This window comes from Panicum virgatum, chromosome 3K (genome assembly GCF_016808335.1).
Source record: "Panicum virgatum strain AP13 chromosome 3K, P.virgatum_v5, whole genome shotgun sequence".
NCBI classification, from domain to species: domain Eukaryota; kingdom Viridiplantae; phylum Streptophyta; class Magnoliopsida; order Poales; family Poaceae; genus Panicum; species Panicum virgatum.
Window position 1 is genome coordinate 51,070,956 of NC_053138.1, and position 26,932 is coordinate 51,097,887.

The 26,932-nt window shown below is 49.2% G+C and overlaps 1 protein-coding gene across 2 annotated transcripts; it reads left to right on the forward strand.

Moving 5' to 3' along the window:
• Positions 1–1,590: 1,590 nt before the first annotated feature.
• On the forward strand, positions 1,591–26,762 carry LOC120699501 (ubiquitin C-terminal hydrolase 12-like). 2 transcript variants are annotated; one of them, XM_039983505.1, is made up of 31 exons: positions 1,591–1,770; positions 1,930–2,014; positions 2,172–2,322; positions 2,419–2,576; positions 3,902–4,167; positions 4,247–4,465; positions 4,531–4,639; positions 4,711–4,826; positions 4,991–5,089; positions 5,587–5,696; positions 6,421–6,495; positions 10,722–10,800; positions 10,902–11,048; positions 11,120–11,200; positions 11,285–11,404; positions 11,777–11,899; positions 12,361–12,438; positions 12,548–12,636; positions 12,731–12,839; positions 13,076–13,144; positions 13,231–13,341; positions 13,789–13,844; positions 13,938–14,115; positions 14,223–14,324; positions 14,405–14,476; positions 14,653–14,718; positions 14,893–14,958; positions 15,107–15,307; positions 25,497–25,571; positions 25,664–25,750; positions 26,192–26,762. In XM_039983505.1, the coding sequence occupies exons 1-31, from the start codon at positions 1,741–1,743 to the stop codon at positions 26,231–26,233; spliced, it is 3,369 nt and encodes a 1,122-aa protein (XP_039839439.1). In that variant the 5' UTR covers positions 1,591–1,740; the 3' UTR covers positions 26,234–26,762. The 2 variants fall into 2 exon arrangements, with proteins under 2 accessions (XP_039839439.1, XP_039839440.1); XM_039983506.1 differs by having other exon boundaries at positions 1,628–1,770; positions 1,933–2,014.
• The last annotated feature ends 170 nt before the right edge of the window (positions 26,763–26,932 follow it).

The following is a 26,932-nucleotide window of genomic DNA, read 5'->3' on the forward strand; positions in this document are numbered from 1 at the left end:
ACTAAACTTAGGCAAGTTTAGCTTAGTGCTCATCTATTGGTATTAGAATACACCTATATCGATAAATTCGGACTATAGCCCTTTAGCCTAATAATCGCTACACACTGAATCTGTTTTGGGCATATGCAGTACAGTTGGGGGCTCGCGTTACACTTTTCGGCATAGTGACGCCATGCTCAACAAGCTGCGTCTACAATGTTCAAGGCTTGTTGAGGTGACCTTACTATGTGTCTGTTTTGATAGGCTAACTTTACTCAGCTACAAAAATAGCTCTAGATAATCTAAACAGGGGCTAAATATGGCCTAAAATTAGCTAACTCTCCAAGCAAATTTTAGTTCATTAGCCCTCCAAACCCAGCTAATGAGAGCTAATTTCTAGCAGTAGATAGTAAAATATCAAAGTACCTTAGAAAAACATTATTCTCTGGCAGCGCGGGCATGGTACAGGATATAAACAACTTTTCATATTACAACTAATGTTTATCCTAGGCATCCAAACAGGACATGACTAATTTTAACCAACTAAAATTTAGACGTCTAAACTTTAGCTATGGCTAAACTTTAGTTTTAGTCCATCTAAACAGACCCTATAGCTTAATAAGATGACAAGAAAACTACATTAAGTCTTGAAATGGAATTTATGGGAGAAAGGAAAGGTTGTCGGGGAAGATAAAATCTATATATAAGCAGAGGCTATTATTTAAAATCTTTCTCATACTTTTGGCTTGCCTAGTTACACATATATCCAATTGCGTCTAATCTTAGCTAAAACTTCTAGCAACCAAATATGGCAGCTAATAATCACTAGTCAATGTGTTCTTAAAATATTTGTTGTGCAAAAGGCTAAAACGTCCAATAGGTTTAAAATGAAATTTTGGCAGCTCAACATCACTGATCAATGTTCTCATATTTTCTAATTTGCGTGTAAAATTAAAGAATAGAAGTTGCCATAGAGAAGGTTATCACTAAGCCCTTCCTTGTTGGGTTCTTGCAGGTGCTGCCATTACTACCATGAAGAATATATAAAATTCCTACCGTTAGAAATTGATTACTACAATTTTGTATATCTAGCCTAATAGCCCATGGATACGGTTCACATGGTATCAGAAACCCATAGCACATGCTCTATGATCTCATAAGCCAAATATAAATGTTAGCGTCCATGGCACATTCAACACTCTCTAGCCGATGGAAGTGGATCTGACAAGTATCGGAATGCACAATAACTACTGTTTTGTAAAAAAAGTGTTTAATTTAACGACATGCAGTAACTAATCTAGCTAGTAGGTTTGTATCTGTCAAAAACCCAAAGTAAACATGTCACGGCAATCCATAAGAGGATACCATAACTACAGGTAAAAAAAATGTTACAAAAATGTAACTTTAAATTGTTCCAACGCCTTGAGTCCCGAACGAGCAAGGTAGGCTGCTGCTGCTGTTGTGGACTCTGCTGGGATGAAGACGAGAGAGCTCCGAGCTCAAGTCCCAAACACTCCTGAGCTCTGTGTCCTCCTCCCCCTTGCCCTGCTGGACCCAGCGAAATCCCCAAATTGCCCTCCGACAGCACGCGACCGACCTCTCTGCCCCCTCCCCGCATCAGCAACTTCCCCTCGCCTCGCCTCGCATCCGCCCCCGACCCTCTCCCAACCCCTCCTCCTCCGCCCCCTCTTCCCGCCGCCGCCCGCCGCCTGGCGGCCGCCCTCTCGCGAGTCCACCGCAGTCGCCGGAGACGACGGCCCCATGACTATGATGACGCCGCCCCCTCTCGAGGTACGTGCCGCTCCCCCCTCTCACTCCGCCCGCCCCGATCTCGGCGGCTCGCCCCCCTCGCCAGCCCCGGTCCCGGCGCCGATCGGGTGGGGCTCGGCTTCGCTCTAGGGTTCGCGCGCCGCGCCGGATCTGACACCCCCGCGTGCCGGCTCCCCGCAGCAGCAGCAGGAGGACGAGGAGATGCTCGTGCCGCACCAGGAGCTCCCCGTCGCCGGCCCCGAGCCCGCCCCGCAGCCCATGGAAGGTGAGGACCAGGGGCCTCCTCGCGATTAGCCCCCCCCCCCCCCGCCCTCCGTCCGCCCTTGCGTGTGTTTGCGGGGTTTATGCGTTTCTAGCTCGCGGTTGATCCCATCTTATCTCACGCGTGGTGGTTTCTTTTCTACTGTGGTTTCTGCTGCCAGTCGTTGCGCAGACGGAGACCGCCAACACCGCGGAGAGCCAGCCGGCGGAGGACCCGCAGACGTCGCACTTCACCTGGACGATTGAGAGCTTCAGCCGGCTCAACACTAAGAAGCACTACTCCGACGTGTTTGTCGTCGGAGGGTACAAATGGTGAGCCTGGGATCTCTTGCCACTGCAACCGCTACTGGAAACACGGGTAAAGGTCTCGGGGGGTTTTGATGGGAGAGTGCTGCTTTTTGGTTGCAGGCGTGTGCTGATTTTCCCCAAGGGGAACAATGTGGATCACTTCTCGATGTATTTGGATGTCGCGGATTCAGGGAACCTCCCATATGGGTGGAGCCGGTATGCTCAGTTCAGCTTGGCCGTTGTGAACCAGATCCATCCCAAGTTTACGATACGGAAAGGTATCTATTTCGTCATTTATTTTTGCCCGCGTGTCTTGTGAATGACATTCCATCATGGAAGTTTTGAGGGGGCTATAGCGTACATGTCCTGAACTGAGCTGGAACATGTTGAGAGTATTGGCAGCTATTTGATCGTTGCCAAATGTCAAACTTTAATCACGATAGCATGTAGGTTGCTGCAAATTTTAGTAGTGCAACTGAAGGCGAACCGTGAACTTTGGATAGGAGCACTTGGAGACTAGCTATCAATGTGCCTGAACCGTGAACTTATTTCTTTCGGGTTTCATCTCTAGCCTACCCCAACTTGCTTGGGAAAAAAGGCTATGTTGTTGTTGTTGTTGTAACTGAAGGCGAACACATTACATGCCTGGTTGTATGGGTGTATATAGTGAGTCAAAAATCCTGCCTGCTTGCATGAAGTTATAACTGGAAATAATATGCAAAATAATAAGACAACTATTCCCCCTCCCCTTAATGATGAGACGTGGTTTACTATTCTGAATCGAAAACAATATTCAAAACACGTACCACATGCAGGGCACATAAAGTTCTTCTAAAGCTTAATAATTTCTTTTTAAGTTACTTCAATTTTGAGGGGGCCAATTCCCTTATAGATAAGTATTTTGGTTTTACTTATTTACTTTATTTTTGTAGGATACTCCTCAGCTGTGAGCATCTTTTTTAATTGCCTTTCTGGCAACTCAAACTATGGTTACTGCATTGGTTTTTCTGTTTTGAAAAATGTCAGTCGGTTGTAAAAGATTCTTTTTTGACTTATATTTCTATATAAATAGTTGTGTCAATATTGTTGAATGTGGCTTTTTGTTAGGATCAATGTAGATCATTAAGCATATGCGTAGTTGATTGTTGTTATAATGCATGATAGAATACTCCGAATGATGATTCATTCAAATAAATAGAACTCTGGATAAATGCTTCTGCAAACTCATGCTGTTTGAAAATTGCCAATAGATGTCTTACTGACGTGTGGACAGGAGTACAGTGCCCGCATTTCAGCCTCAGAGCATTTTTTTTTGAAAACTACGTTGGTTGCAGTTAAGCTTATTTACATTTTCCCAGCAGCTCCTAACATTTTTGGTTCTTATTTTGAACTTTTCTGCTCAGTTGCCAACTCAAAGTTGCTTGAAGCCCTAATCTTCAGTTCAGTTGCTATTTGCTAATAATCTATTAAGTGATGTATAGATACAAACACAATTGTCTTAGATGGGTTTGATTGCCATTTTACTTCAGTTACATTTTAGTTTTCCAGTATTTCTGCAATATTTCATTTGATTGAATATATATGTTGGTCCCATGTTTGGCAGATACCCAGCACCAATTTAATGCACGTGAGAGCGACTGGGGTTTCACATCATTTATGCCTTTGAGTGACCTGTATGACCCAAGCAGGGGCTATCTCGTGAATGACACAGTTGTTGTAGAAGCTGAGGTTGCTGTCCGAAGAATGGTTGATTATTGGACTTACGACTCGAAAAAAGAGACAGGTTATGTAGGCCTCAAGAATCAAGGTGCTACCTGTTATATGAACTCTCTGCTGCAAACATTGTACCATATACCATACTTTAGGAAGGTGAGATCAAGCATTGTTCTATCCCACATGTGTTTGTAAGTGTTTGAATATCAAAACTAATTTATAACTGTTTTCTTAGGCTGTATATCATATGCCAACAACTGAGAATGACATGCCATCTGGGAGTATTCCTCTAGCCCTGCAGAGCCTTTTTTACAAGCTCCAGTATAGTGACAACAGTGTAGCAACGAAAGAGTTGACCAAATCCTTTGGATGGGATACTTATGATTCTTTCATGCAGCATGATGTGCAAGAGCTCAACAGAGTTCTTTGTGAGAAACTTGAAGATAAGATGAAGGTAAATATGACAATAACAAGTTGCAATACGGCTATTACTTTTTATTAACTTTATTTTCTTCACAGGGAACTGTTGTGGAAGGAACAATTGAACAATTATTTGAAGGTCACCACATTAATTACATCGAGTGCATTAATGTGGACTACAAATCCAGCCGAAAAGAATCATTTTATGGTAGGCCTTGTCATTTTAACTATACTTGCATGATCTATGGTATAATAATTGCTTATGTCATGGCCTTGCAGATTTACAGCTTGATGTGAAAGGTTGTCGTGATGTTTATGCATCATTTGATAAATATGTGGAAGTGGAACGTCTAGAGGGTGATAACAAATATCATGCTGAGCAATATGGCTTACAGGTTCCCACAAATCCTGTTCAGTGCATTGCTTTGTAGCGGAATATTAATTACCTGATTCTTGGAGTTTTAGGAAGTTCTAGGTGTTTCAATTTATATGATGAATATTTTTCTGACCTTTTTGTTATTATAATTGTACCTTGATTTCATTTTTTTTTCATTTTCAGGATGCAAAGAAAGGTGTGCTCTTCCTTGATTTCCCTCCTGTTTTGCAACTTCAACTGAAGCGTTTTGAATATGATTACATGCGAGATACAATGGTTAAGGTTAGAACTGTGCTAAATGTCACTGTAAAAATGATAAATCACTTGCATTAGATATTTGTGATTGTTTCACGTAAATTTCTTAACAAAATGCTGGTTACCATGGCATGCATCTGGATTCGAGGGTTTGGCATTGACTAAACTGTAAGGCTTTAGACTGATGAAAAACAGACATTATTATGAGATTTCTGAACCTGTCCCCATTTTGGCACTGGTATCGATTTTGCTTCTTTCAAGTTACATGTAGTATTTTTAGATATTTGCAAGGCTGTGTATTTCTTTCAAATTACATGGAACAGTTCTCTAAAGGTTGGCAAGAATTTGCATAAAGTAATGTGATCGTATCTGTTACACCTATGTCATGAAGTACGTGGCAATCACTGTTACTTGCTAACTCTTTGAACCGAGAACAACACAATGGGGCTATCTATGCATTGGTAAACCTAGTGTTTTATTTTTCGGGCTCCTGAACTGAACCTTTTATGAACCTACTTCTGCAGATTAATGACCGTTATGAATTCCCGCTACAACTTGATCTTGATAGAGATGATGGAAAATATCTCTCACCAGATGCAGATCGAAGTATTAGAAACCTTTATACGCTTCACAGGTAATTTTATTTATCATATGTTCCAATTCTATGAATGGTTTTATATAGGCACAATGGCTATACTGAAGAAATCTAATCCATGCATGTAGAACTGAGTTTCTGATCAATGTAGCACTTTAAAAGGTGTCCCTTTTCTTACTGGAGAAATAGGTTTGTGGCACAATGTTAATTACTGTTTTGATATTTGCGACTGCTTTTATAGTATTTAGACTTATTCCACCACTGTGTAAAACTTATTCTGTTTATGCCACTACCGTACCTCTTTGAGGGGCATACACTAAAATTGGTATGGCAGTGGCATAAACTGAACAAGTTCCATACAGTGGTTGCACGAGTCTAAATATTACAAAAGGCATGGCAAATATCAAAACTCTAATTGACACAGTGCCTCAAACCAACTTTTTCCTCCCTATTCTAGATGATGATACCTTGTCTCGTGTAATTGAAAAGAATCTGAATGTAGAAATTGGTCGATAAATTGTACGTATTCAATATTGTTCGCCTTCTTAACAAAGATACTCTGCTCTCCTGCATGTTCGAGAAAAAAATATTGTTCGTCTGCCTTATATTGTGAAGCTCTGTTAGAAAATGTGCAAATTTGAAAGTTTGCTCTCGCCCTTGTATTGACTGTTAATACAAGCACATTATTATTATTTTCTTATGACAGTGCTCACACAGACATGATCCATTTTTTCGATGCTGATGTTGCCTATGTTTTGTTCAGTGTTCTTGTTCATAGTGGAGGAGTACATGGAGGTCACTATTATGCTTTCATTCGGCCAACTCTCTCAGATCAGTGGTGCGTTTTCATCTCATGGGTTCTTGTATTTTATGGTACTGTGTGTGTTATTTTTTTGCCATGAACCGCAATTTTGACTGTGGTCCGACATTAAGCTTGAGAACATATAATTGTGAGTTTGTGACTATCTAGTTCTGAAAATGCCTCATGTTCTTGTTACCTTGGGATAATTGGTATGAAGATAATCTCTCAATTAGACTTGATGTCTATATATACAACGTATGTGCTATTATGGGCCTAGAGTGGTTGGGCCTGATATTTACATAACAGTTTCATGCTCCTCTGCTCATCATTTCAGTCTACTCATTTCTGGCTTCACTATCTTGTGTCAATATGCAATCCTCTGAATCTGTTAGTTAGCTTTATCAGTATCTTCTATCAGCCTTACTGGTTGACATTTCAGAGTGTTGTGTTGAATAGCCTTTCACAACAATTTCTGGCTTCATCACCATTTTGTGTCAATATGCAATCCGCTGAACCTGTTAGATATTTTTATCAGTAGGTTCTACGAGCCTTACTGTTATGGGCGGCAGAGCGTACGAGCGTAGGAGTTGTGACTGAAGGAGAGGAGTGTGCCCACGTTCCGCTAGTTGCTTTGTAATTTGAATTGTGATCGAGTCGGTTGTATCCTGTGTCCTATATCTTGTGTATTGAACAACTAATGGAAGTTATGCTGAAGATCAATTAGATCTTTGGGCGTCCAGTTGTGCTCTTGCTCTGTTCTCGCTCGACGCCGGCCACCAGGACGGCGTCGCGCGCTCGCCGCCGGCGGGAGCCGAGTTCCCGGCCAACCGTCCACCACCACTACGCTCTGCGACGCACGTACCCTAACAATCTGGTATGAGATGTTATGGGCAGCAGAGCGTACGAGCGTAGGAGTCGTGACTGAAGGAGAGCAGCGTGCCCACGTTCCGCTAGTTGCTTTGTAATTTGAATTGTGATCGAGTCGGATGTATCTTGTGTCCTATATCTTGTGTACTGAACAACTAATAGAAGTTATGCTGAAGATCAATTAGATCTTTGGGCGTCCAGTTGTGCGCTTGCTCTGTTCTCGCTCGACGCTGGCCGCTAGGACGGCGTCGCGCGTTCGCCGCCGCCGGGAGCCGAGTTCTCGGCCAACCGTCCACCACCACTACGCTCTGCGACACACTTACCCTGACAATCTGGTATCAGAGACCTCGACGATGCCTGGGCACCCCACCGCCGGGCTTCCCACCGCCACCGCCGCTTCCACCGCCATCCCCACCACCTCCGCTCCGCCTGCAGCCACCAGCAACACATCCCGGTCCGATTCTGCTCTGCATCCACCCAATTCCGTGCCGGCGCATGTCGATTCGCCTGCCGCGGCTTCCGTTCCGGTGGCCGCCCTCGACACACTCACCACGGCAATCTACGGGCTCCAACGACAGATGGGTCAGTTCGTCGCTCGCCTCGCCGTTGTGGAGCATCGGCCTGGTCCGTCCGTGCCACCAGGGGAACCGCCGCCTTCAACAACCGTCATCTACGGCCTCCAACGCCAGGTACATCAGATCTCCTCTCGGCTCGCCGATGTGGAGAGTCGGCCGCCAACCGCCGGCGGAGCACCTGCCGCCGTGCCGTACCCCACCCTGGGGCTCGGTGTCCCGCCCCTGCCGCTCCTCTAGGGGGCGTTGCCGTCCTCCGCGCTCCACTCCGCCGGACCTTCTTTTCCTCTTCCGCCAGCCCCAACCACGGTATGCCCAATTTCCATGGCCTGTATAGCCAATTTGTTGCGCCGGCTACTACACCCAGTCCGTCCCCGCCACCTTCCCACCCACGGACCGCGACGGCACCCGCAAGCCTTCCATATGGCCTGCCGGGCTACGGCGGCACGCCCCAAGCGCCGCCGGCCACCTCCGTCGTCGTCCACACATCCACAGCAAGCCACCCCATCCCAATTACACAAATCTCCTTTCGACACTCCCCATCACCGATTCCATCACTGCCATACCAGCACTCAGTCCACCAAGCTCCTGCAGCACACTCAGATGAAGCTCTCAGCATCCCCCGATATACCAAGCTTTCCTTCCCAGCATTTGACGGCAAAGAAGACCCTCTCGGCTGGCTCAATCGCTGTGAGCACTTCTTCAGAGCACAGTGTACCAGAGACAACGACAAGGTCTGGCTCGCATCCTTTCACCTCACAGGAGTTGCTCAGCATTGGTTTTACATGTTAGAGCGAGATGCAGGGGATATCAACGCTATTTCCTGGACCTTGTTTCATTCACTCTGCCAGCAACGTTTTGGACCTCCGTTGGGCACTAATCATTTGTCCGATCTAGCAAGGCTGCAATTCAGAGGATCAGTGGCAGATTATCAAGAAGCTTTTCAGAACCGGATGGCTCATGCAGGCTATTTATCACCTGAACAGCAAGTCCAATTGTTCACAGGAGGCTTACCGGATCCCATTTGCACGGATGTGGAACTTCAAGCACCAGCCGATCTACAACGCGCCATGTCTCTTGCTTGTGCATATGAGCGACGTGCCTCTTCGCTAGAGTTCACCTCATCCAAACCTCCACGGCCACCACAACAAACACCAAATCTATCTCAACCACAGCAGCTAGTGTCGACCGCAGCTCTGTTGGCAATCACTCCAGCCCAGTCAGCTCCTTCACGGCCATTCCGCCGTCTGTCGCCACAAGAAATGGCAGAACGCCGTCGCCAAGGACTTTGCTATAACTATGATGAGCCTTGTGTTCAGGGTCACAAATGTCAACGTTTGTTTTACCTAGAAGTGTCTAATTTTGATGCCAAGACCAGACCAGTCAAGATGATTAACCTGCAGCAGACATGCCACCACTAATTTCTCTTCATGCTCTCACAGGCATTCGGACAGCTGACACTATGCAAGTTAAAGTACGCATGGGAAATCATCAAGTCACTGCCTTGCTCGATTCAGGGTCCACTCATAACTTTATCAGCGGCCCAGCAGCGCAGCATGTCGGCCTTAGCTTCTTGAAAAGCCATGGTTCCAATGTCATTGTGGCCAATGGCGATCGAGTTTCATGCCGTGGCTTAGCTAAGGATGTTGCCATCCACATTGGTGAAGAATATTTCACGATGGACTGCTACACCATTCCCTTGGCTTGCTACGACATGGTTCTAGGGGTGTCTTTTCTTCGTACTCTAGGACCGATCCTGTGGGATTTTGATGATTTGTGCATGGCATTTTGGCATTTCGGCAAGCGTGTTCTTTGGAAAGGGATTGGGTCAACACGGTGGGACATTCCATCCACTAGTACATTACATTCCTTAAGCAAGGATGACAGACCAGCACCAGCAGCAGTTCGGCCATACAGGTCTCTTCATCTTCACAAGGATGAACTGATGCTCAAGCAAGGCATTATTATACCGAGCACCACGCCTTTCTCAGCCCCAGTTCTATTAGACCGATTCCTGGAAGCACAAGACTGTGCAAAGAATCATTACGATGCCAAACATCACCCCCTGAACTTCGTTGTTGGTGACTGGGTATGGCTATGGACCCCTCATCGCCCAATGCAATAACTCCTGCCAGGAACACGCGGAAAACTCAGCCCAAGATATGCTGGTCCCTTCCAATTACTTCAACGAATTGTCGACGTCGCCAAATGGACTGGACTCGCTGATACTGACGCAATGTGGGAGTCTGTGACAAACTTTTGCGCGGCGCTTCCCGACTTCCAGCTCGAGGACGAGCTGTTTCCTGAGGGAGGGAGAGATGTTATGGGCGGCAGAGCGTACGAGCGTAGGAGTCGTGACTGAAGGAGAGGAGCGTGCCCACGTTCCGCTAGTTGCTTTGTAATTTGAATTGTGATCGAGTCGGTTGTATCCTGTGTCCTATATCTTGTGTACTGAACAACTAATGGAAGTTATGCTGAAGATCAATTAGATCTTTGGGCGTCCAGTTGTGCGCTTGCTCTGTTCTCGCTCGACGCCGGCCGCCAGGACGGCGTCGCGCGCTCGCTGCCGCCGGGAGCTGAGTTCCCGGCCAACCGTCCACCACCACTACGCTCTGCGACACACGTACCCTGACACTTGCTGTAGGTTGATAGTTCAGAGTGTTAAATAGCCTTCCACAACAATTTCTTATTTAACCAGATGGGACATGGATTCCCTTTCTTTGCTTATGCACACCACAACATGATCCCAGTTACTATATTCTTTAAAATATTTTGCAAGTGTCATGCTTTATGAATTTTTCTGGTTGGATACTCACATTTCAGGTACAAATTCGATGATGAGCGGGTTACAAAAGAAGATACTAAAAAGGCACTTGAAGAGCAGTATGGGGGTGAGGAAGAGGTAATATTCTTTTTGACAAATGTTAATTCAGTACAATACAATTACTTGTTGACTTTAACTCCCCTCATCTTGCTTATTTTTTTCTTCTTTGCATGAAACAGTTGCCTCAAATAAACCCTGGTTTCAATAACACGCCATTCAAATTCACAAAGTATTCAAATGCTTACATGCTTGTCTATATTCGTGAGAGTGACAAGGAGAAAATTATGTGTAATGTTGATGAGAAGGATATTGCGGAGCACTTACGTGTAAGCAGTTCGTGTATACCCCCCTCCTTTTTTTTTGAAAGATAATGACTGATTCAGCTGTGCTTTTACAGATAAGGTTGAAGAAGGAACAAGAAGAGAAAGAACACAAGAAAAAGGAAAAGGCTGAAGCCCACCTCTACACTATCATAAAGGTCTGGTCTTGTTTCAGTCATACGGAGCTTCTCTCTCTTGATGACTTTTTCTGATAAATTGTTGTTTGTAAAAAATGATCATAGATTGCTCGAGATGAAGATTTGAAGGATCAGATTGGTAAGAATATATATTTTGACCTGGTGGACCATGAGAAAGTTCGCAGCTTCCGCATTCAGAAGCAATTGCCTTTTACTTCATTCAAGGTAATGATCCAGAAAACTGTACCTGTCTTTTCATATAAAGGTTTCCCAGATAATATTTTTGGATATTACTGGCCTATTTGCAAGGGATTGAGCTGCTACATTTGTGGTGGTTTTGAACTCAGTTTCAAGCCCCTCCATACACAGCCTTATTTTCTATTGTGATTCTGTATATAACTACCAGAAATTTAGCAGTGCACTTGCTTTATAGCCTGGCTGATTTCTGAACAACCATCTATCTCATTCCAGATTTCTTTAGTTTTCTAGTTGTGCCCTATAATCAGCGTCAAAGCTATAGTTTCCTATATAATATAAACAATCATGCTTTGACTTGAATTTAGTCTCACTTGTTTTTTCAAATGATTTGTTTAATAGGAGGAAGTTGCAAAGGAATATGGCATACCTGTACAGTTTCAGCGCTTCTGGTTGTGGGCTAAGAGGCAGAACCATACATACCGGCCAAATCGTCCACTGACCCCTCATGAGGAAGCACAATCAGTGAGTCAATAACTTTTAGAAGTTCACACTTATGATCCTTCACGTACTTGAATAAGTGGGACACTATTTGGTTCGTCATTAGTGAAGTCCTCGTTTCTTAACTTCTGTTCAGGTTTTATTGTCATTTGCTTGCTTGATCCTTTTTTTTTCTTTTCCATTTTGCTAATATGTGATGTAAAAAAGGTATATTTTATTTCCCGGCAATACCTGCAAGTTCTATGTTCACATATCACTTGTAATCTGGAGACAAAGACAGGTGAAGTTGTGTGCATTTCATAACGCTTGAGATCTACTTTCATGTAACATGCACCATTAGTTTATTTGAACTCATGATCAGTTTGGTTAAATTGCAGACAATGTTCAGAAATATTGAAAAATTAGATGCATCTTAACTTAGCCTTTTAGTTCTTTAACTTGTATTAATTCATTTGTGATTTTAATTCATCATTTTTGTTGCAAAGGTCGGGCAGCTTAGGGAAGTCTCAAATAAGGCACACAATGCTGAGCTGAAGCTGTTTCTGGAAGTTGAACTTGGACCGGTAATAGCATAAGCAATTGCAGTATTTTGTTTCTTTTTCTCCTATTTCTCTCTTTATTATGCATTCCAGATTTGAAATGCATGATTGTGCCTAATTATTACTGTTATAGGAGTTATGTCCAATTCGTCCACCAGAGAAGAGCAAAGAAGACATACTGCTTTTCTTCAAGCTTTATAATGCTGAGAAGGAAGAGCTCCGGTATATGTTTCTTGTTAATCTATTTGTCAATCATTGTGTTGGAAAATAATCAAATATTACAGATGGCTGACATGGTGACATTGGTCTGTTACAGTTTTGTTGGTAGACTTTTCGTGAAGGCTCTGGGAAAGCCATCTGACATATTGACGAAACTAAATGAAATGGCTGGATTTTCTCCAAATGAAGAAATTGAGCTATATGAGGTGCTTCACAATTCTGCATTTATTTCTCCAGATTACACAAAGTATTAGAACTTGTAGTATGCATGTTCTATCATGTGCTGATACAATTCTGTTCTAGTCCTTGATTCTTCAATTGTACCTTGCCCGGTAGTTAATGTTAGTGGAGCATAATGTTATGCACTTTATTTAGTAATAATGCTGTAGTGGTGCTCTTCGCAAGATAAATTTTCTGAGTCTTTGACATTCTTATTCTGCAGGAAATTAAGTTTGAGCCAAATGTGATGTGTGAACATATTGACAAGAAACTAACTTTCCGTTCTAGTCAGGTTTGCATAGTTTTTCTTTTTTTGATACAATTTTTTCCTGTAGTTAAAGGCATTTATTGATTTTTCAATTTGTTCTCATGCTTTAGCTTGAAGATGGAGACATAATCTGTTTCCAAAAGGCTCCTGTTCCTGATGGTGATACACAAGTGCGCTATCCAGATGTTCCTTCATTTTTGGAGTATGTTCACAATAGGCAGGTATACTTCAGTATCCTGCATTTATCCAGGATAAAACCAGAACTTCACTCAGTCATACATGAATAGCTTGATTCTTTGTAATGCTGGTCTTGTATATTCTTTTTGTCACCTAGTTGTTCTTGTAAATAACTCTCTGTTTTGTTTAATTTAATTATGTATTTGTGGTGAGGATGAGCTTCCGTCCCAACACCATTATCAAAGTAGCATATTTGGAGGACCAAATACCAAATTAGCTCGACTTGTTTTCATGCAACATAATCTTTGTAAAACAGTTTGTCATGTGTTGATATACAAGGGTATATCTGGTTCTTGTTTGTTTTACTATGAAAACATAACTATGCTTGATGTTTTCTGTGAAGTTCGAACTAATTTACTGTTACTGAGCTCACTTGTAACTTTTCCCCTGCAAACACAGCTCACTTGTAACTTGTGTTGTTTATACTATAGGTTGTGCACTTTCGGTCTCTGGACAAACCAAAAGATGATGATTTTTCTCTGGAATTGTAAGTAATAGCAAATCAAACTGATAAACTGATTTTATATTTGAACTATTGTTTTGATCAACTTACATGTATGCGTTTCTTGTTTTCACTTAGGTCAAAACTTCATACTTATGATGATGTTGTTGAGAGAGTTGCGCATCAACTTGGCTTGGATGATCCATCAAAGATTCGGCTTACATCTCACAATTGTTACTCTCAGCAACCTAAACCGCAGCCTATCAGATATCGGGGAGTAGAACATCTACTGGACATGCTTGTCCATTATAATCAGGTCAAATTTCCTTTCTTTGTTTATCCATTAAGTAGATTACTGCATTTGAAAATACTTAACATGACACTGATTTGTGCTACTTTCTATTTTTATGCTCCATTGGACAGACTTCTGATATCTTGTATTACGAGGTTCTGGACATTCCACTGCCAGAATTGCAGTGTTTGAAAACACTTAAAGTTGCATTCCACCATGCAACAAAAGATGAGGTTTGTCTCATGCTTCCTTGTAGTTCCTATGCTCATCATTTATTGCTGAAGTATGTCACTGAGACACATGAACTTGTCAGGTTGTAGTTCATAGCATAAGACTTCCAAAGAATAGCACTATCAGCGACGTGATTGCTGACTTGAAAACCAAGGTGATCACTCATCTGTATTTCAGTTTATCCAGTTATTTGTTTCTGTTGAAAACTCTTTAACTGAATTGAAATGTGATGGTTTTAATTGGGTTGCTGCATAATAGCTTGACCTTGTTACTACAGTATCTTATTTTTGGTTGAAGCATGACTACGATGCTCATTTTAATGCACACCAGGTTGAACTATCTAATCCTGATGCTGAGCTCCGCTTGCTTGAAGTATTCTACCACAAGATTTATAAGGTTTGTGCATTTACATTAGTGAATTTAGATCGTTTATGTGAAATATTTCCCCAATGAAGGTTCCTGTATACTTTGTTTCGATGCAATGTTCTGGAGTTTCTGAAGAACTTTCTAAAATTAGTGGTATCTTTCCTTAAATTTGGCATTGTTATGGAAGATAATTATTCTCCACAGATCTTTCCGCCTCATGAGAAGATAGAGAACATAAACGATCAATACTGGACACTACGGGCTGAGGAGGTTTGTATTGTTTCATCTTTCTTGTCATTAATAATGTTACCCTTTGATCTGTCGACATTTAAGTTTTATTCATGTAAACATATATATTTGACTGTGATACTTCTGTGAATCGTCATGTATGACATTGCTGCTAACAATTTTGAAACAGATCCCAGAGGAAGAGAAGAATCTTGGCCCACATGATCGATTGATTCATGTTTACCATTTCATGAAAGACCCTAATCAGAACCAACAAATTCAGAATTTTGGAGATCCTTTTTTGATGGTTATCCGCGAAGGTGATACTGCTGCCGAGGTAATGGAGCGCATCCAGAGAAAACTTAGAGTTCCTGACGAGGAATTCTCCAAGGTAATCTATTTTTATGTTCATTGTTATTTTTTGAATTGATTTATTGAGAAGGGTATTGCCCTTTTTATACAGATATGGATATTGTGGTGACTTGAACATAAAAAAACTGCCTATTTCTCCAACTTTTTATGGGGTTGTTTTGTTTTCTCACAAAGGTTGACTCGTATTCATCAAGTTACAACTAACTTTGGCTGCTTGTTATAGTTCTTTCTGCCACTCTGGAGATGCCATCTTAGCTTTTGCGATTCTGGCCCCTTCCAGGGTGACATGCTTTGGGCAGCTGAGGCATTGGCAAACTCTGAAATGAAACCAAATTATGGTTGCAAAACTCTGTTGTCTTGTATGTGGCTATGTGCAATGGGGCAAAACCACATCAAGGGGTTATTGTCTCCAGTCACAATATTAGTTGATAGGAATAAATATCAAAATTTTAGTTTGTGGGGAGACATTGAACACCTTTTGTTTGTTCAGAGCAAAATAATGAATATCCCCCGCCAGAAATGAAAGAACTTGTTAGGTGGGATTGTTGGAGTATATTGGGATATCTCCAGATATGGTAGATTAGGATTGTGTATCCCGACTTGCCTTATCTCTAAGGGAGGCTTCTTGCCTCCTAAGCAATGCACTCATATATAATCTGCCCATGAGGCTCAGCAATACAATCATACATTACCTCTATTCCGCTAGGCGCCAACTAGGCGGCGATTAGGCGCCCTAATCGCGAGTCGAAGGATCAGCGCCTCGCCTATGGGGGTAGGCGGACCCATAGGCGTCGGCAGCTCGTCGGCGGCGCCGATGGGGGTGGAGGAGCATCCGGCGGAGGTCGCCAATGGGGGAGGAGCTGCGGGCGCTCACATGGGCTTGTGCAGGCGGCGGCGGGCGCGGGCGGCGTCAGGTGTATGCAGGCGGCGGCGGGCGCGGGCGTATGCAGGCGGCGGCGGGCGCGTGCGGGACAAGGAGAGATGCGAGAGAGGCAGAGAGGATGCGGGAGAGAGGGTCTGAGGGTTTAGTTGGGCCTTCAAATGGGCATTTTTCCCTTTCTCCTTTTTCATGACCACTCCTCTCCTTTTTTTTTTTCTTTTCTTTTAAGTATTTATACATGTATTATTCATCGCCTAGAAAAACACCTAGCAACGCCTAGGCGCGATTACTCCCGACTAGGCGCTAGGTTGAGGGTCAGCGCCTAGAATCCGCCTAGCGCCTAGCGGAACCTTGTACATTACACCAATTCTACTATCCTACATGGCATCAGACGCCTAGGTCACGAGTTAGGGTTTCGACCTAGGCTTCTGCTTTCGTTGCAGCCGCCGCCTCCCCGCCCCCGGGGAGATCGATCTTCGCCGGGGGCAGCGCCCCCGTAGGATGCGCCGCGGATCAATCTGATCCGTCACGCCGTCGTCATGGTCAAGCACAGCAGAAGGACCTACCTCCCGTGGTGATGCGATCTCGTCGGCTCCCTCGTCGCCCCTTCCACGCTGACTCGCCCCGTGCGCACGGCCCCGTGCTGGCCCTCTCCTGCGCCGTCACTGCCCTGTGCACGACCGCGCAGCTGCGGAGGAGGAACGAGGTGTGCCAGGCGACTGCGCCATCGGAGCCGCGAGATTGGGCCGGATTACCGTGCCGCCAATCGATTTCGGCGCCGCCCGTCGAGATCCGCCGCCGGGACGAGCTGCAGCGGGGCCACCCTGCTCTGCCCCGGCCTCCACGCTCCACCACGTCGCTCCATCGTGGGGGCTCCACCCCATCTCGGGATCCCCAGCTCCTCGCCGCCGGGCACCTCCCGATCCACGCGCGGGCCCCGGCCGCTCCCCGCATCACCGGAGGGCGTGCTGCCGCGCCGGAATCAAGGTGGCAGCGCCGGCGGCGCACTCCCTCCTCTGCCCGATCTCCTTTTCCTTTCTGCACGTGTTTACCACGGGAGGAAGGGATAAGGGAGGGGGAGGGGCACCGCTAGGGGTACTCCGAGAATGTACCCATGGTTTCCCTGCTGCTGCTGTGTGATTTTTTAGTTTTTTTCCGATTCGCTATCGGGTTTGCGTCGCCCTGCCGTTCGTCGCCGTTTATTGTCGACACTCCCGAAGGACGAGGTTGTTGCTGCGCCCGGAGGGCTGCAGCGACTGTTAGTAGCTCAATTCTAACTCTCATTGAGCTGAGAGGATGACAATGAACTTGGGGCAATTTTCTGGTTTCCTCATATTCATAAACTCAAAGCCATGCCTACCCATGGGGCTGGGGATACATATTTATAGCTGCAGCAAGGCAGCAATCAAGCAGATGCTAGCTGCTAATCTAAGATGCTAGTCAAAAGCTAGATGCTGTCCTAGCAAACTGACTGTCCTAGCAAACTGAAAATATGCTAAAGGAATAGATGCTCTGGTCCTTGCAAGGACCCTATGCCTTATCCATCCAGCACACAGACTTATCCATCATTCTCCCCCTAAGTCTTGTGCGTCGTCTTGTGGGAAGATTGGACCATCCCGGTCCTGGAGCAGAGCTCAAGGAAATTGATCCTCCAAAGGGGCTTGGTGAGCAGGTCCGCAAGCTGGTCCTTGGTGTTGATGTAGCTCGCCTTGATGCTCCCGTCCTCCAAGCAGCCTCGGATGAAGTGGTACCTCACCCGGATGTGCTTGCTCCATTCATGAAAAACGGGGTTCTTTGCCAGGGCCAGAGCGGACTTGCTGTCCACCCTGAGCTCCACCGCTTCAGTGTCTCTGCCGAGAAGATCACCAAGAAGTCGAGCGAGCCAGAGCGCCTGAGTCGAAGCGGTGGAGGCCGCTATGTACTCAGCCTCGCAGCTGGACAGAGCCACCACTTGCTGCTTGACCGATTGCCAGCTAACGAGGCACTCGTCGAGGAAGAAGAGGATCCCGCTTGTGCTCTTGCTGGTGTCGATGTCGCCGGCGTGGTCGCTGTTGCTGTGCCCGATGAAGTGTGCTGCCCCAGGGCACCTCGGGTAGTGGAGGCCGTGGTCGAGAGTCCCCACAATGTAGCTGATGATCCTCTTCACAGCCTGCTGGTGCTCCGTCGTCGGTCGCTGCATGAACCGACTAACGTAGCCGACAGAGAACACCAAGTCCAGCCGTGTGTGGGCGAGGTAGCGAAGGCTCCCCACAAGACGCCGGTACGGGGTAGCGTCCACCTCCTCCGCTGTGCTGTCACGGCTTAGCTTCAGCCTCTCCTCCATTGGAGTGAGAGCTGGGTTGCAATCGGTGAGCCCAGCTAGCTCAACGACGCGCTTGGCGTAGGCGGTCTGTCGAAGCGTGATCCCGGAGTCGTCCTGGTGCACCTCGATCCCCAGGTAGGGGAGAGGTCCCAGGTCGCTCATCTGGAAGGTGGCCTTCATCTTTTCCTTGAACGCCGCCACCTCCGCATCCTTGGTGCCGGTGATCACCAAGTCGTCGACGTAGACACCCACCACCACCAGCAAGGCATTTGCTCCATTGCCCCGCCGGTAGATGGCCGCCTCGTGCGGGCTTTGCTCGAAGCCCATCCCCTTGAGCGTGGAATCCAACTTGGCATTCCACGCCCGTGGTGCCTGCCGCAAGCCATAGAGGGCCTTGCGCAGGCGTAGCACCTTGCCCTCCTTGCCGGGGATCGCGAATCCCGGCGCGAATCCCGGCGGCTGGTGCACGTAGACCTCCTTCAAGTCGCCGTTGAGAAACGCCGACTTGACGTCCATGTGATGGATGCGCCAGCCCTCCTGGGCAGCCAACGCAAGGAGGAGTTGCACGGACTCCATCCATGCCACAGGAGCGAAGGCATCGTCGAAGTCGACTCCCTCCTGCTGCACGAAACCTCGTGCCACCAGGCGAGCCTTGTGCTTGATGACGGTGCTAGCTTCATCCCTCTTCAGCTTGAACACCGACTTAAGGGTGATCACGCGGTGACCACGAGGGAGATCAGCAAGCTCCCAAGTGCGGTTCTTCTCAACCGCGTCCATCTCCGACTGCATCGCGGCACACCATGCCATGTGTCCCTCGGCCTCTGCGAAAGACCGAGGCTCGCCGTCGTCGCATGCGAGGTGCAACTGCGCCTCCAGGTCGTGAGGCATCAGTCCCGGCACCGGCTGATCGCCGAGAAGGTCCTCCATCGTACGGTACCGCAACGGCTCGCCGTCGTGGTACGCGTCGACGCGCTCCTCGTCGTGAGAGAACGGAGTAGCGAACTCCACCGGGCTGTGCTCAGCACGAGCAGGTGTCGGAGTAGACGTGCCCGGAGGAGTGCGTGGCGTCGCCGGCTGTGGTGGTGCAGGCGAGGAACTCGTCGCAGCCGGAGTCGCGGCTGGAGAGCGTGGTGCTGCCGGTGTAGCGGGCGCCGGAGTCGGTGAAGGCTCGGGGACTGGGGAAGGCGCGCTCGGCGAAGAGGAGCTGCCTACTCCCCCAGCTTCCTCGAAGTGGACGTACTCGACGGTGAAGTTGTCGTACGTCGAAGCCGAGCCGTTGTCCATCGCCTTGTCCCACGCCTATCCTCGCCCTTCGTCGAACACAACGTTGCGCGCCGTGCGCACACGCTGTCTCCGGGTCGAGAATGCGGTAGGCCTTCGAGCCCTCCGCGTAGCCGATGAACACTCCCGGAGTTCTCCTGTCGTCGAGCTTGCTGATGTGGCCAGGCTCCTTGGCGAACGCGAGGCAGCCGAAGACCCTCAGGTGGGAGACCGCCGGCTTGCGCCCGTGCCAAGCCTCATACGACGTCATGCCGTCGAGCGCCTTGGTGGGCGAGCAGTTGAGCATGTAGACGGCCGTCACCACCGCCTCTCTCCAGTACAAAGCCGGCACCCCCCTCTGCTTGAGGAGGGCCCGAGCCATCCCCACAACCGTCTGGTTGCGCCGCTCGACGACGCCGTTCTGCTGCGGGCTGTACGGTGCAGAGTAGTGGCAACTTGCGCAGTACGCCGCGAACTCTGCTGCCGTGAACTCGCCGCCGTTGTCGGTGCGCAGCACGCGCAACTTGCGGCCGCTCTCCGCCTTCGCAGCAGCCTGAGTACGCCTGATGGCGTCCGCAGCTTCTCCCTTGCTGCCGAGGATCACCCACATGTAGCGGGAGAGATCATCGACGAGCAGCAGGAAGTAGCGCCGTCCTCCTGGTGTGACCGGTGTCACCGGGCCACACAGGCCCCCGTGTACGAGCTCGAGCCGCTCCCTGGCTCGGAAGCTCGCCTGCTGGGGGAAGGAGTGCCGCCTCTGCTTCGTCAGCACGCAGACGTCGCAGAGCTGCTCCACGTGGTCGAGGCTCGGGAGGCCTCGCACCATCTCCTTGGCGCTGAGCTGCTTCAGGGCCTCAAAGTGCAGGTGCCCAAAGCGCTCGTGCCCCTGCCATGCCTCGTCGTCCCTGCAAGCTGCAAGACAAAGAGGCTGGGCCACCTCGACGTGGAGGATGTAGAGGCGGTTCTTCCCTCGAACCACCCTGGCGAGAAGCTGGCGACGGTGGTCCCAGATGCGGAGGACCCCGCTGTCGATCACCATGCGGGAGCCGCTCTCATCGAGCTGCCCAAGGCTGATGATGGAGTTCCGCAGCGCCGGGATGTAGTAGACTCCGGTGAGCATCCGGTGCTCTCCGGACTTGGCGGTGAAGATCACGGAGCCCACGCCCTTGATCTCCACGACGGAGGAGTCCCCGAACCTGACGGAGCCACCTACGTCGACGTCCAGGTCGGAGAAGAACTCCCGCCGCTCGGTCATGTGGTGCGTGCCGCCGGAGTCGAGGTACCAACCGTCGACCCTGTCGTCGTCGGAGCCGTTGCCGAGGACTCGAGCGCGCGGCTCGTCGAGGTGGAGTAGAGCGGTGCCAGGCGGTGCCGCTAGATGCGGCTCCATGTCCCCGTGGAGTAGGAACAGAGCCGGCTCGTCATCCGGCTGGGCCTCCGCGACGTGGGCTTGGCCCCCACACCTCCGCTGCGGGCAGTCCCTGGCCCAGTGGCCGGGCCTGCCACAGTTGTGGCAGGCGTCGTCTCGTGCAGCCTTGGGCCTATCAGCGGCGCCGCCCTGAGCATCTCCGTGGGCGCCACTCTAGGCGCACCCTCGTGCCCCGGCTTGGGCACCTCCGCGCCCCTTTCGCGGCTTGCCGCGCTTGCGGCCACCAGTCGAGGAAGAGGGCAACCCCCTCTTCCTGTCACCGTGTCGGGCCTCCCACTGCTCCTGAGTGAGGTGGAGCTTCCAACCGATGGAGATGCCTCCGGAGGGAGGCTGTGGCTCATCGCTGTCGACGACCTTGAGGCGACATATCGCCTCCTCGATCGTCATGGTGGAGATCCAGCAGAGACTCGATCGAGCGAGCGGCCTGCCTGTACCGCTCGGGGACGCAGCGGAAGAGCTTCTCGACAGCTCTCTCCTCGTCGTAGGTGTCGTCGCCGAACTGCACCATCTTCTGCAGCAGAGTGTTGAGACGGAGGGCGAAATCATCAACATCCTCACCTGGCTTGAAGGCCAGGTTCTCCCACTCCTTGCGAAGTGCCTGCAGAGTGGTCTTGCGGGCGCGGTCGCTGCCGATGCGTGTGCCGCAGCGATGGAGTCCTAGGCCTCCTTGGCAGTTCGCTTCTTGGAAAGCGTGAACTGCATCTCGGGCGGGGCTGCTGCGATGAGAGCATTTAGCGCCCGTTGGTCCTCGTAGTTGACGCCGCCATACCGGACTGCCTCCTACATATGCCGCACCTGGAGCTTCACCTCCATGACCACGGCCCACTCGACGTAGTTAGTCTTGGTGAGGGTGGGCCACCCACCATCGGGGGCGCCGCCGCGCGCGCCCCAGCCGGGAGAGCTGGCTCCGCCCTGCGCGCCGCCTCCTGGGCCACCGCCGCCGCCAGGGGCGCGGCCGCCGGGCACGCCGGCGTCCAGGCCGACGCCCCCCTCCGGGCCGTCGCCGTGGGGGTGGGCTGCTGCCCACTGCGCGGTCCGCGCCCTCTCCCTCGCCAATTCCTCAAGGTCCCTGTCGGCGGTGGTGTCGCCGGCGATGGAGCCGCTGAGGCTGCCGCGCAAGGTCTCAACTTCAACCTCCGCCGCACGTGCTGCATCTTCCGCCTCCTCTGCTCCCACCTCCGCCCTGGCCGCTGCCAGCTCCGCTGCAGACAGCCTGGCCGCCCTCGCCGCTGCTGCAGCGGCTTGAGCCGTCGCTCGCCTGCATTCCTCTGCCGCGGCGAGCTCGGTGTCTCGCTGACGCCGTGCGCTCGAGGCGACCGAGCGCTGAGACGGTGCGTCGGACATGGCGCGCCTCCAAGGGCTGCTGCGTGGAGAAGGGGAAGGGAAGGGGGAAGCAGCCGGTGCTGCTGCAGCGGCTGCTGATGGTGGTGGCTGGGCTGCTACAAGCGCTTGGGAAGGGGAGGAGCAAGAGATATCCAACCTACAGGAAAGTACGGCTCGGATACCGGTTGTTAGTAGCTCAATTCTAACTCTCATTGAGCTGAGAGGATGATAATGAACTTGGGGCAATTTTTTGGTTTTCTCATATTCACAAACTCAAAGCCATGCCAACCCACGGGGCTGGGGATACATATTTATAGCTGCAGCAAGGCAGCAGTCAAGCAGATGCTAACTGCTAGTCTTAGATGCTAGTCAAAAGCTAGATGCTGTCCTAGCAAACTGAAAATATGCTAAAGGAATAGATGTTCTGGTCCTTGCAAGGACCCTAATGCCTTATCCATCCAGCACACAGACTTATCCATCAGCGACGACGTTCGTGATCAAGCCATCCTACCGGTGTCGTCGCCTTTTCAGGCAGTGGCGCCACTCGCCGCCTGTCTTCGTCAAGCAACCGCTCGATCCGCCTCCGCACCTCCAGCCGTTCTCGCGCTGACATCGCCGCCGATGTTCCTGAAGGAAGACGTTGTCGCCACCCCTGATCTGAGCGCGACACTTGCTGCAACCTGCGCCGTCGCCACCCCTGTCCTGAGCGTGACCTAAGTCGCAATCCGCGCCGTCTACCATCGTCATCCGCCGCACCGTCCTGCTGCTGTCTTCGGCAAGAAGCTGCTGAGTTTGTGTACTCGAGCACCTCGACGACGCTTCGACCCGCGCCCCCTCCACGGCTTCGACCACGTCCACCTCGACTTCGGCTATTACGGCACTAAAGGGCTATCATCTGCATGAGTCTTCAATAAAAGCTTTCGCACCGGCGTTCCGATTGCAGGGGGGATACGTCTCCATTGTTCTCCAGTCTGACTGTTCGTGTTGTTACCGTTACGACTGCGGGGGGATGTTAGAGTATATTAGGCAACTCCGGATATGATTAGTTTAGGATTGATTGTAATCCCGGGATAACCTTCCTTATCTCTAGGAGAGGCTATTTGCCCTCCAAAACATGTACTCCTATATATACCGCCCAAGGGGCTCAATGCAATACAATCGACCACGGTATACACGCATCCTACTTTCCTACATGGTATCATGAGTTTGGGTTCTAACCCAAGGCCTCACCCTAGTTTTCCGCTGCTCCCCGGCGCCCTCGTCCTCCAGGCGCCGCCGGCTGTCCCTGGCTCGCCACCAGCAAGCCCCCGCGATGGTCCCCTAGCCCCATCCCCCCCGGTGAGATGTCGATCTCTGCCGGGGGGCGCGCCCTCCACCCCCTCCACGGCAGATCCGAGGATCTGCCGGTCTTCTAGGTGTCACGGCAGATCGATCTGATCTGCCGCCGTCATCGTCGAGCAGCAACAGATCGTGATGAACTCACCCGGGTGTCGTCGGCAGCGAGCAGGCCTTGGTCTCCCTTCTCCTGCTTCTCTCTTGGCGGAATCCGCCGCCGGCGAGCTGGCTCCGTCGCTCCCGCCTCCTTCGGTGGATCCGCGTCGGTCTCCTCCAACGACGGCGAACCCGCTCCGCCCCGTCCATCTACCCCTCCACTCCACGCCGTGCGCCAAACTGCCTCCGCTCCGCCAGGCCTTGGCCTGTCGGCGACAGCGGCCGCAGCTGGCCATGCTCCTCCCCAGGGCCTGGGGAACTCCCTTCCTCCAGGCGGGATCCGCCGCCTCATGGCGACTCCGCTTTGGCGGGGATTCGTTGCCGGCGCCGACTCCTCCACGGCGCCCCTCCCCTCCGTCTCGACCGCAGGTGCCCGCCCCCTCTGTTCTCTCACGTGCGCGCACAAGATGACTGTGCTGGCATGTTGTGCTGAGAGGATAACTTTTTAATCCTAAGTTTTGCCATTCTCTGTTACACGGATACATCACTGAAGCAGCGTATCGCGTATCCGATACGTATCGAATACGGATACGTGTTCGATACGCCTTGGATACGTATGCTCGAGGTATCCGAATTTTTATTATTTTAGCGAATATTGGATACGTGGGCTGATACGTATCAGCCTCAAGGATACGGCACAGCCCCACAGCTCCTCCCGCTGCAAGCCGCCGACCCGCGCCGTCGCCGCCGCGACCGGCGGCTCCTCCCGGCCGCCCGCCGTCGCTCCTCGCGCTGCCCGCCGCTACGGCTCCTCCCGCGGGCCATGCACTGCCGCCGCCTCGCTCCTCCGGCCACGGCTCCTATGCGCCACGCTCAGGGGCGTCCGTGTGAGCTGCGCGGCTGCGCCACTGCGGCACCTCCTAGGCTTCCCGACCGCGGCGCACGGGTCGCCTCCGCCCCGCTGCTCCCGTCGCCGCCGTGCCCCATCGTCATGTGCGTGGGTCACCTACCAGGAGCAGCAGGGAGCGAGAGGAGAGAAGGGCAGCAGGGAGCGAGAGGAGTTGGGATGGCGGTGAGGCAGAGGGGGTTGTGGCCTTGTGAGGGCGTCGGCGTCGTGAGAAGTCTACGGAGGCAGCGAGATATTTTGGTGCTGTCCAGATGGGCACGTGAGCTGCGTAGATTGGACGACGAGATAAATTAGTAAAATAAAGTTTATACTTTTTTCTTGTACTCACTTCATTTTTTTTGGCCTTTTCTTTAATATGTGCCATTATTTATTTATTTAAAAAATAGTAAAACGTATATGCGTATCGGGTTTTTTAGAAACTTGCCGTATCTGTGTATCCGTATCCGTGCTGCATAGGCCATTCTTGTCATAAAAATGTACTAGCATGGGATTGATGAACCTTAAGTCCAGTAATGTCATACAGTTCTTGCCAGTCCCTTTCCGTGTCTTCCTTGTATTGTAGTTTGTTACCTGATTTGTACTGAATTTCTAGGAAATTATAACATTTTCTTCACAGCAATTTGTACTGCCTTATGGATCTCTATTCCTGAATTCCTGATAATACTTATTTGATCAGTGGAAGCTTGCATTCATATCCATGAACCGGCCAGAGTACCTCCAGGATACTGATGTTGTATCAGCACGATTTCAGGCACGTGGTTTCTTCAGCATACATAAATGCATACCTTCTCTTGTCCGCTATATTAATACACAATGCTTGATGCTTTTCTTTTCATTGTACAGAGGAGAGACGTATACGGTGCTTGGGAACAATACCTTGGCTTGGAGCACACTGATACAACATCAAAAAGGTCTTACACAGCCAATCAGGTAGGCAATGCTATCCTGTTGTGAAATGAGTGAAATAGACGTTTGATGTGTCTTAGAACTCCATTCCTGGTCATGTTTATGTGCATCTTGCTTGCTTTGCTGTTATCATGCTAGCGCTTACCTGCTTTTCTGTTATTATTTCTTGATTCTTTTTGCCCACCTACTGATTTGGTGCAGGGTATGTAGAATATTGTTGAACATGAATGGCTTTTCTGTTTTTTGCACTAGCAATTAAGTGGTATAAAATGTTTCATTCATTTGGATGAGGGCAAATAATTAAATAAACATAGCCAGGCATTAAAGTGACTCCACATATGAACTGCTATGGTTTATGTGTAGTTGTGTACTGTGCAAATAATTTGAGCTGCCCTATGGTATTATTCCTTTACAATGGCCATTTTCAGAGTGTAAATCTTCTGTGTTGGTTTGCATTGTCTGCAGAATCGTCACACATATGAGAAGCCTGTGAAAATTTATAATTGAGAAACCTTCCTCTGGACTTCCATCCAACAAAGGCCTCATTTGAGTCAGTATGCCGAAGATTGTAAGAGACGTCCCAGAAAGAAAAATGGCAGAGAAATCAAGTGCTACTTGTGCGCCGAGGCCTACATGACTCAGCAATGGCGCCAACCATCGGTATCCCTCCTGTTGTTGATTGGCCGAAGGGTATTCTTTTCGAGGCTTTCCCATCTTGCTTCCAAGCAACCAAACATGTGTGTTGGTTTTTTCATCGTGTGGAGTATGATGGCCCCTGCTAGGATAGGTGTTTGCTTAATTTGTAGAGCGAAGCTAGTACATAAGAAAAAAGATTTTGGTAGGGGGCATGTATACAGGATTATAGCCAGAGACTGATTGCTGAATTGGCGCCTCTTGTAGCTTGGGGGAACAATGGGAGAGATTGTATAATGGGTTTGGTATTGGTTCCAATTTTCCGTGTTGTTGAGAAATGTAAGATGATGACCGCGCAGATAGTACAGTTTTGAGTTCCAGCGTAGTCTATCTTGTTGGCAAACTTGGCATCCGCTCAGATAATACCTGTTATAAAAAATCATGCCATACATTTGGTCCAATAATTCTGCATGCCCATTTGGCAAACTGAACATTAGAAAATCCATCATACTAGATCTTGTACTAAATGACAAGCATGCAGTTGAATATTTGAAACTTATATCGAATGCATGT